Here is a 10,202-nt window from a genome sequence, read left to right as displayed (position 1 = left end):
GAGAAATTAAGGAAACACTCCCATTTACCACTGCAACAAAAAGAATAAAATACCTAGGAACAAACCTACTGAGGGAGATAAAAGACCTGTATGTAGAAAACTATAAGACACTGATGAAAGAAATTAAAGATGATACCAAGAGATGGAGAGATATACCATGTTCTTGGATTGGGAGAATCAATATTGTGAAAATGACTATAGTACCCAAAGCAATCTACAGATTCAATTCAATCCCTATCAAATTACCAATAGCATTTTTTACAGAACTAGAACAAAAAATCTTAAAATTTGTATGGAGACAGAAAAGACCCCGAATAGCCAGAGTAGTCTTGAGGGAAAAAAACGGAGCTGGAGGAATCAGACTCCCTGACTTCAGACTATACGATAAAACTACAGTAATCAAGACAATATGGTACTGGCAGAAAAATAGAAACATACATCAATGGGACAGGATAGAAAGCCCAGAGATAAACCCACGCACCTATGGTCAACTAATCTATGGCAAAGGAGGCAAGGATATAAAATGGAGAAAAGACAGTATCTTCAATAAGTGGTGCTGGGAAAACAGGACAGCTACATGTAAAAGAATGAAATTAGAACACTTCCTAACGCCATACACAAAAATAAACTCAAAATGGATTAGAGACCTAAATGTAAGACTGGACACTATAAAACTCTGAGAGAAAAACATAGGAAGAACACTCTCTGACATAAATCACAGCAAGATCTTTTTTGATCCACCTCCTAGAGTAATGGAAATAAACATAAATGGGACCTAATGAAACTTAAAACCTTTTGCAAAGCAAAGAAAACTACAAACAAGACGAAAAGACAACCCTCAGAGTGGGAAAAAATATTTGCAAACGCATCAACGGACAAAGGATTAATCTCCAAAATATATAAACAGCTCATGCAGCTCAATATTAAAAAAACAAACATCCGTATCCAAAAATGGGCAGAAGACCTAGACATTTCTCCAAAGAAGACATACAGATGGCCAAGAAGCACACGAAAAGCTGCTGAACATCACTAATTATTAGAGAGATGCAAATCAAAACTACAGTGAGGTATCACCTCACACCAGTAAGAATGGGCATCATCAGAAAATCTACAAACAACAAATGCTGGAGAGGGTGTGGAGAAAAGGGAAGCCTCCTGCACTGTTGGTGGGAATGTAAATTGATACAGCCACTATGCAGAAAAGTATGGAGGTTCCTTAAAAAACTAAAAATAGAATTACAATATGATCCAGCAATCCCACTACTGGGCATATACCCAGAGAAAATCATAATTCAAAAAGACACATGCACCCCAATGTTCATTGCAGCACTATTTATAATAGCCAGGTCATGGAAGCAACCTACATGCCCATCGACAGACGAATGGATAAAGAAGATGTGGTACATATATACAATGGAATATTAGTCAGCCATAAAAAGGAACGAAATTAGGTCATTTGTTGAGACGTGGTTGGATCTAGAGACTGTCATACAGAGTGAAGTAAGTCAGAAAGAGTAAAACAAATATCGTATATTAATGCATATATCTGGAACCTAGAAAAATGGTACAAATGAACCAGTTTACAGGGCAGAAATTGAGACACAGATGTAGAGAACAGACATATGGACACCACGGGGGGAAAGCGGCAGGGAGGTGGGGGTGGTGGTGTGATGAATTGGGTGGTTGGGATTAACATGTATACACTGATGTGTATAAAATTGATGACTAATAAGAACCTGCTGTATAAAAAAATAAAATTCAAAAATTCAAAAAAAATACATATGTGCATTCCAGTGTTCATTCCAGCACTATTTACAGTAGCCAGGACATGGAAGCAACGTAAATGTCCATCAACAGAAGAATGGATAAAGAAAATCTGGTACATATATACAATGGAATATTACTCAGCCATAAAAAGGAATGGAACTGTGTAATTTGCAGAGACATGGATGGACCTAGAGACTGTCATACAGAGTGAAGTAAGTCAGCAAGCGAAAAACAAATATTGTATAACATCACTTATATGTGGAATCTAGAAAATGATACAGATGAACTTATTTGCAAAGCAGCAACAGAAATACAGACGTAGAGAATGGACGTATGGATACCAGGGGAGGAAGAGGGTCTGGGATGAATTGGGAGATTGGGATTGACATATATACACTACTATGTATAAAACAGATAACTAACGAGAACCTCCTGTATAGCACAGGGTACTCTACTCAGTGCTCTGTGGTGACCTAAATGGGAAGGAAATCCAAAAAAAGAGGGGATATATGTATACGTATAGCTGATTCACTTTGCTGTACACCAGAAACTAACACAACATTTTAAAGCAAGTATACTACAATAAAAATTAATTTAAAAAATGGATCACAGACTTAACTGTAAAACCTAAATCTCTAAAACTTCTGGGAGAAAATACAAGAGAAAATCTGTGACCCTGGGTTAGATTTCTTAGATATAACACCAAAGCATGACCCATTAAAGAGAAAAGTGAAAATGGGACTTCATTAAAATTAAAAACTTCTGCTCTTCAAAAGATTAAGAAAATGAGAAGACAAGGTATAGACTGGGAGAAAATATTTGTAGATCAAATCTATCTGATAATGGACTTGTATCCATAAAATATAAAGAAGATTCAAAACTCATAATAAAAAAAACCCAATTAAAAAATGTGCAGAGGGCTTGAACTGATACTTCCTTCAAAGAAAATATAAGCACATGATTCCAACATGATTATTCATGAGATACCATTACCCACCTATAAGAATGGCTAAAATTAAAAAGACTGATTAAAGTGTTGGAGAGGATGTGGAGAAACTAGAACTCCCATATACTGTTGGTGGGAACCTACAATTGTACAAGTACTTTGGAAAACAGTTTGGCAATTTCTTTAAAAGTTAGATATATACCTACCATAGCTGCAGACATTCTACTCCTAGGAATGTACACAATAGAAATGGAAGCATATATTCATAGACCTGTATACACGTCTTTCTGGCACTCTTCACTGTTCATAGCAGTTTTATTTGTATTAGCCCCAAACTGGAAACAACCAAAATGTCAACCAAAGGCGAATGGATAAGCCAGTTGTGGTATAACTATACTCAGCAATAGAAAGGAGCGAACTACTGATACATGCAACAATGTGGATGAATCTCAAAATAATTGTGCTGCATGAAATAAGCCAGACCAAAAATAGTACATACTGTATGATTCCATTTCTTTAACATTCTGGAAATGCAAACTAACCTATAGTGACAGAAAACAAGATCAGGTTGCCTAGGAAATGAGGCTGTGTGGGAGAAATTAGAAAGAGGAGCAAAGAAACTTTTAGAGGTGGTGGATGTTTTCATAATCTTGATTGTAGTAATGGTTTCACAGGTGTACAAATATGTCAAACCTCATCAAATTGTATGCTTTAAATACGTGCAGTTTACTGAACGTCAAACGTACTGCCATAAAGTGGTTTTAAAAGTGTGAATGTATCATGATACGTTATGTACACAAGACTGATTTTTCAGAATTGTCTTGCATTAACCTTTTGCTTAACAAAAAGTAATCCATAATCAAAGCACAATTTTTTTGTTGTTGTTGTTGTACGCGGGCCTCTCACTGTTGTGGCCTCTCCCGTTGCGGAGCACAGGCTCCGGACGCGCAGGCTCAGCGGCCATGGCTCACGGGCCCAGCCGCTCCGCGGCATGTGGGATCTTCCCGGACCGGGGCACGAACCCGTGTCCCCTGCATCGGCAGGCGGACCCTCAACCACTGCGCCACCAGGGAAGCCCAGCACAATTTTTTAAAAATTGAAGTATAGTTGATTTACAATGTTGTTAGTTTCAGGTGTACAGCAAAGTGATTCAGATATATACATACATATAAATATATATAAGAATATATTCTTGGGCTCCTGCTCCTAAAAGGTGGTAAACCTGAGCAACCTCCTTTGTGGGTGCGAAAGCACAAATGATTCAAGAATCCAGCCAGAGCCGAGGTCAAGACTCGACATCTGCCAGGAAAATTCAACTATAGAGAGAATGATGAGGGCGCCGAGAGCCTGGGGCCGGGAAAGGTCTGCGTATTGGTTTAAAAAGAAGAAAAAGACAAGACACTTGCTCTGGCCGAAAGCCCCACTTCCGTCCGGATTACGTGCCCACGCCGGAAGTGAAACGGCTTTCCGGTCCGGCGCGGGCCTCATCCCCTGCACTTTCGGTCTGATCCGCGGCCGTCTCCGGAGCGCCCTCCCACCGTCCCCTGACCCGCTTCCGAGTGCCAGTGCAGCTCGAGGTACAGTCTCCCCCGGGGCGCACCCCTAGGCTGGGCAGTGCGGTCTGTAGTGCCTCTTCTCCCAGGGGTTGGTGGGACCCGCGGGAAACCTTCGGGTGCGACCTTCCGCTTGCTCCGCTAGCGCTGCCTTTGAACTCCGAAGTCCCGGGCCCCCAACTAAGAACCCGCGGCCTTTCTGGTCTTCCGCCTCCAGGGGGCGTTCGTGCGCTCAGTGCCCTCGTTTCATGGTTGAGGACCCAAGTGTTCTGACTCCGCCCTTGCGCTGCAGCGGGGCTTGTTTACCCCCACGGCTTAGTGGGGACCTGGGAACGTTCTAACATCGAACGCTTTCCCTCCCCCTTAAGCCCGCCGACCATGCCCGCGGGCGTGTCCTGGACGTCCTACCTGAAAATGTTCGCCGCCAGCCTCCTGGCCATGTGCGCCGGCGCGGAGGTGGTGCACCGGTACTACCGGCCGGACCTGGTGAGTGCAGGAGGGTCCCCGTGCCTCGCCCCTGGACCACTTCATTTTCACAGCAGCAAAAGTGATCTTGAAATTAGGAGCACGTCTGCCCGGGACCTAAAACCTTGTGGTGGCATCTCATTGCCGTTAGAGCAATACATGGCCTGCTCTTACACAGTCTTGAAGTTTTACACGGTCTGGCACCTGTCTGCCACTGGCCTTATCTTTTAGTGTTTCTTCTTTGTTCCCTCTGTTGCAGCCACACCGACTTCCTTGCTGTTTCTCAAACTCGTCAAGCCTGTCCCAACCTCAAGGTCATGCTGCTTCTCTTCTTGGAATGCTTTTCTCCCAGATATTGGCTTGGTTTACTTCTTCAAAACGTCGTCTCTGCTCAAATATCTCCTCTAGCAATGAGGGTTCTTTGTACAGCCCCCCAAAGGATTCCTCCTCTGCCATTCTATCTCAGGCCTTCGTTTCTGATAGAGCACTTGTCTCGATTTGCAATTATTTTATTCCTTTGTGTTTTTACTTGTTCTTTGTTTCCTCCACTAGAATGTAATCTCCAGGAAGGGACTGTGCCTGTCTGGTTCGCTCTTCTGTCTCAGTCACCTAGAAAAGGCCGTAGAATGTATCGATAGTAGATGCTTAATAAATATTTGTTGAATGAGGAAGGAGTGAATATAGGCATTCAAAGGAGGGAGGAATTTTAATTAATTTTAATAAGCATTCCTGGAAGTAGAACTGAGAATTAGAGGTACCTTTGAGGAGTTATGGTCTTGGGGAAGTGCAGGCAAGGAAGTACAGTGCAAATAATTCCAAGAGTGTGCTCCGTGTTATGCTGTGGGCGTGAATAGAGTGTTTGGAGCATGACGCAGGGAGCAGTCATTTCTGCCTGGATTCTGGACAGGTAACACAGAGAACCAGATGTTCGTTGGTTTCTAATTTCAGTGAATTAGCACTACAGTTTTGGAGGTGTTTATTCTGGTTTTCAGAAGAGGAAACTGAGGTTCAGCAGAGTGAGGGTGATTTCCCGAAGTCTCATAGCTTAATGACGATCTGAAGCCCAAGCTTTCTGTTCAGTGTTTCTCTTTTTTGAACCTGTTAATGAAATAAAACAACACCCTTGGAGTTTTCCAATTGAATTCAAGCACGTAGAGTAAAAAGCGAAAATCCCCCCACTGATAACCCCCTTTATCCAATCTGCTCCCCAAGGTAACTACCATTTGTTGGTTGGTATATCCTTCCAACCAACAAATGGTAGTTACTGTTGTTGAATACACACACACACACATACATAGAGTTTATGAGGTGTTTTTCCCCATGTAAATAGAAATTCATATACACATTTCTCTGTGGCTTGCTTGTTTTGGTTAATGTCTGTATGAATAGACTTGCTTATAGCCTTTTTTCTTTCTGGCCACTGAATAGTATTTCATACTATAGATATTCCGTATATTATTTACTCAATTCCCTATTGACGTTTAGCTGGTATCTAGTTTTTGTACAAACAATGCTGCAGTAGCTCTTTCTTACCACTTTAGACTGCTTCTCTTGAATTCTACAGAGGCATCAAGGATACTTAGTGGGGACAGAAAGGGGTCAGAACCTTCCACAGAAATGCAGTTTGGTCTCTAGCTTGTGCAGGAATAGACATCAGACAGGCTTTACAAAGGGAGGAATGCCTGTGATTTGACCCTGGGAAATTTGCCCTTTCATTCACCCATCTCATAAGCCAGAACGTGCAAGGGTTGTTACCAGCAGCTACCTGGACCTTGGGATGTGACAGCATGAAACCAGAATCTCTAGAAGGGGCATATACTGAAGTGTCTCAGGCCACCTCACCCTGATTGGGTGGTGACATTGGCAGTGGGGCACCTCTGTAGGCCAGGGCTGGCTGTGTGTAGGAGGCTGTTGGCTTTACTAACATTTAAGGAATTTATGTTCTTTACCTATGTCTGTTGGTATTGTTCCAGCAATTACAGTCACTATTGTAACCACCACCAGCCTTTGCTGGTGCAGCTAGAGGTCTGGGTGGATTCTAGAGCAGAGGAGACCGGAAGGGCTGCCTAGGGCTCATGCTCAGTGCTGTCTTAAGGGAGAGGCTTTAAGGGCACCTTTCCTCGTTTCCTCGTTGTCCAGCCCAGCTCATCAAAATAGAAGAGGAGGCAAAGACTCAGGGTGGATGCTCCATCCTGGAATAGAGAGTGCTTTCTGCTCGAGCTTCCCTTTTGCATTTCCTTTTACTCTTGCATTACTTGTGCTTGTTCTGTTTTTCTTAATTTATAATCTGTTTACTATTGGAGGCATAGAAGGTTAAAAGACACAGTCTCTGGGCTCATTTTACAGTATTCATTTTTGGTTGTGTCCAGACACACCCATATGCACACAAACTGCTATTTAGAACCTCTGCTGACATTGCTAACTTTTGATGCCAAAATCACTTTACTCTTAAAAATTGGTTATATATTTAGTATATAAATAAGAAGTGCTACCTTTTTTAAATCAAAGTTGAATTGTCATTTTAGCCCAAAAGTGGAAACAATCCCAATCAATATCCATCAGCTGGTGAGTGGATAAATCGATGGTATTTATATCCTTTTATTTTTATTTTTATTTTTTTAAATTTTTTGGCCACACCGCGTGGCATGCGGGATCTTAGTTCCCTGACCAGGGGTCAAACCTGTGCCCCCTGCAGTGGAAGTGTGGAGTCTTAACCCCTGGACCTCCAGGGAATTCCCCAGTATATCCTTGTAGTGGAATATTATTTGCTCCTAAAAGGGCATGAAGTATTGATATATGTGACAACACTGATGAACCTTGGAAACATGCTAAGTGAAAGAAACTAGTCACAAAAGACCACATGTTGTCTGATACCATTTATATGAAATGTCCAGAAGAGGCAAGTCTGTAGAGATGGGGCAGTGGCTTGCTGGTGGTGGTGGTGTGTGGAAATGGGAACCACTGCTAATGGGTTTGGGTTGCATTTTGAGGTAGTGAAAATGTTCTAAAATTTATTATAGTGACGGATGTGCAACTTTGTGAATATACCAAAAGCCACTGAATATTTAAATAGGTGAAGAGAATGGTGTGTGAATCATATCTCACTAAAGCTGTTACAAGTTAAATAAAACAAAATCACCTTTTAAAAAAAATTTATTTATTTATTTGGCTGTGCTGGGTCTTAGTTGTGGCAACGCGGGATCAGTTGCGGCATGTGAACTCTTAGTTGCAGCATGCGGGAGCTAGTTCCCTGACCAGGGATCGAACCAGGCCCCCTACATTGGGAGTGTGGAGTCTTAACCACTGGACCGGCAGGGAAGTCCCCCAAATCACCTTTCTTGTAGGCAGTTTTGTATTTTTTTGCCTACTGCTTTATGCTTTGCGCATAATAGGCACTTACTGTTTTTGAATAAATGAATTAATTCCTGATATCTGTTTTCTGTGCCAGGCACATGGTAGAGAGGTAAGTAGTGCGGGAATGAATTTCCCAGTGTGGAAAGCCTTGTTCAAATTCGTGATCTGTCAATCAATAACTGATGCAAACTTTCCCTCTGTGAGTCCTTTAGTACTTAAGACATAGCCCAGATGATAGTGTCATGTAAATAGAGGGCTAGAAAATGACATAGATCAACTGCAGGTTCTCATAATAAAGATTTATCATCGAGTAGCTGGGGGCTTTTTGTTCTTTTTTACTTTCTTTGATGTTTTTCAGGTTACATTTAATTACAGTCTTAGAAAGCATTGGTATCTATATATTTCGTTTGTTTTTATTTTTGTTTTTTATAGACAATACCTGAAATTCCACCCAAGCCTGGAGAACTCAAAACAGAGCTTTTGGGACTGAAAGAGAGACAACATGAACCTCAAAATTCATCTCTGCCAAGAACTCTATGAATAATATTATGAGAATTAAATATGTATTTTTAGAATTTACTGAGTCAAACTACTTGTGTTTAAGCACTAATACAATGCTAACTGCGAGAGGAAGTGCTCAGCAGATGTTAACTGATGCATTGAGATTTAGTTATGGTTTGACTAGTGTTTCTTGAAAACTGCCAAAGCTTATATCATCAGCTCCTCTAATGTCGTTTGATAGATACCTAGTCTTAAATATCATGTGAGAGAACATATTTGCAGTGTCTCCTACCCTTAGACTTCTGGTTTATTTCTCTGAATAAGCTTGACTATAACGGCAAATGGGAATTATAAATTAACTATAATAAAAGTGACATTGACCATGAATGCTTAGGGTGAGAAGTTAATATTTCTCTAAATATTGGAAAGTACTATTTGTACTAAACCGAATTCAGTTGAAATATTTAAAGTTTGAAATTCTTTTAGAGTTGTATGCATAACAAAATTATAAACAATTGTGACTTGGACAGTCACAAGTTCTCTACCCCCAAATTTGAGACACCACTTGGCATTTAATTTCTCTTATAAAATATACTCTAAAATAACTGATAAACATAAATGAGTATTGTTATGGGTTGAATTGTATCCCCCCAAAAGATGCTGAAGTCCTAACTCCCAGTACCTGTGAGTGTGTATTTGGAAATAGGGTCTTTGCAGTCGTAATGAAGTAAAGATGAGGTCATTAGGGTGGGCCCTAATCCAATGTGAATGGTGTCTTTTTATAAGAAGAGGAAAACGCCATGTAAAGACAGACACACAGGGAGAATGCCAGGTGATAACAGAGGCAAAGATTGGAGTGATGCAGCCACAAGCCAGGGGACACCACCAGAAGCTAGGAAGAGACAGGGCAGGATTCTAGCCAGAGTCTGTGAACATGGCTCTGCTGACACCTGGATTTCAGGCTTTTGGCCCCTAGAACTGTGAGACAATAAATTTCTGTTGTTTTAAGCCATCCACTTAGTGTTTCTTTGTTATGGCAGCCCTGGGAAACTAATACCAACGTGTTAGCCCTTTTCTGAGTCTCTGAAAACAGGTCAAAAGTAATTTATAGAGCAGTCAGCTCTGTGTTCAGGGCTGTTTTTCCAAAAGAAGTTTTTAAAAATTCTGAATTTCTAATGATAATTGTCTAAGCTTATTACTTCTTAGCCAGTTACCAGATTGCTACATGATAGAGATCTTTGGGGTCAAGGTTGAAATCTTAAATTCCTAAGTGCAAACAAAATGCTTTTGTTTCTCTCCATAGTCAATGCCCTTTTAGTTTAACAGTATAAAGCAACAAAATGAAATGGTTTATTTCCACACTCATATACCAGATTTTTCTTTTCCACTCTGTGTCATTTGGTACTTTATCATATGTTGCCAGCACAAAGAGAATCTTCAATTCTGTAAGTGACAGATGAGCAGTACCCTACCCTAGGAAAAGAAGGGCAAGGATTCTGAGGTAGAAGATGGGCTTTTTTTTTTTTTTTTTTATAAATTTATTCATTCATTCATTTATTTATCTATTCATTTATGGCCGCGTTGGGTCTTCTTTGCTGTGTGCGGGCTTTCTCTAG

At 40.9% G+C, this 10,202-nt stretch overlaps 1 protein-coding gene across 2 annotated transcripts; it reads left to right on the top strand.

The window, feature by feature from the left end:
- The first annotated feature begins 4,187 nt into the window (after positions 1–4,187).
- UQCC6 (ubiquinol-cytochrome c reductase complex assembly factor 6) lies at positions 4,188–9,608 on the top strand. Of its 2 annotated transcripts, none has more exons than XM_007109859.3 (3): positions 4,188–4,290; positions 4,484–4,752; positions 8,518–9,608. In XM_007109859.3, the coding sequence occupies exons 2-3, from the start codon at positions 4,645–4,647 to the stop codon at positions 8,623–8,625; spliced, it is 216 nt and encodes a 71-aa protein (XP_007109921.1). In that variant the 5' UTR covers positions 4,188–4,290; positions 4,484–4,644; the 3' UTR covers positions 8,626–9,608. The 2 variants fall into 2 exon arrangements, with proteins under 2 accessions (XP_007109921.1, XP_028346312.1); XM_028490511.2 differs by having other exon boundaries at positions 4,635–4,752; positions 8,518–9,607.
- Positions 9,609–10,202: the final 594 nt, after the last annotated feature.

This window comes from Physeter macrocephalus, chromosome 6 (assembly GCF_002837175.3).
Source record: "Physeter macrocephalus isolate SW-GA chromosome 6, ASM283717v5, whole genome shotgun sequence".
Classification (NCBI taxonomy): Eukaryota; Metazoa; Chordata; class Mammalia; order Artiodactyla; family Physeteridae; genus Physeter; species Physeter macrocephalus.
The sequence above is the reverse complement of the archived record's forward strand: the minus strand, read 5'-3'. Positions and strand labels throughout refer to the sequence as shown.

What these genes read in the sequence shown, in the direction of transcription:
- UQCC6 (XM_007109859.3), top strand. Translation starts at nt 4,645, where the DNA reads ATGCCCGCGGGCGTGTCCTGGACGTCCTACCTGAAAATGTTCGCCGCC. An exon ending in GGTACTACCGGCCGGACCTG is followed by an intron (nt 4,753 to 8,517) that starts GTGAGTGCAGGA and finishes TGTTTTTTATAG; the next exon opens with ACAATACCTGAAATTCCACC.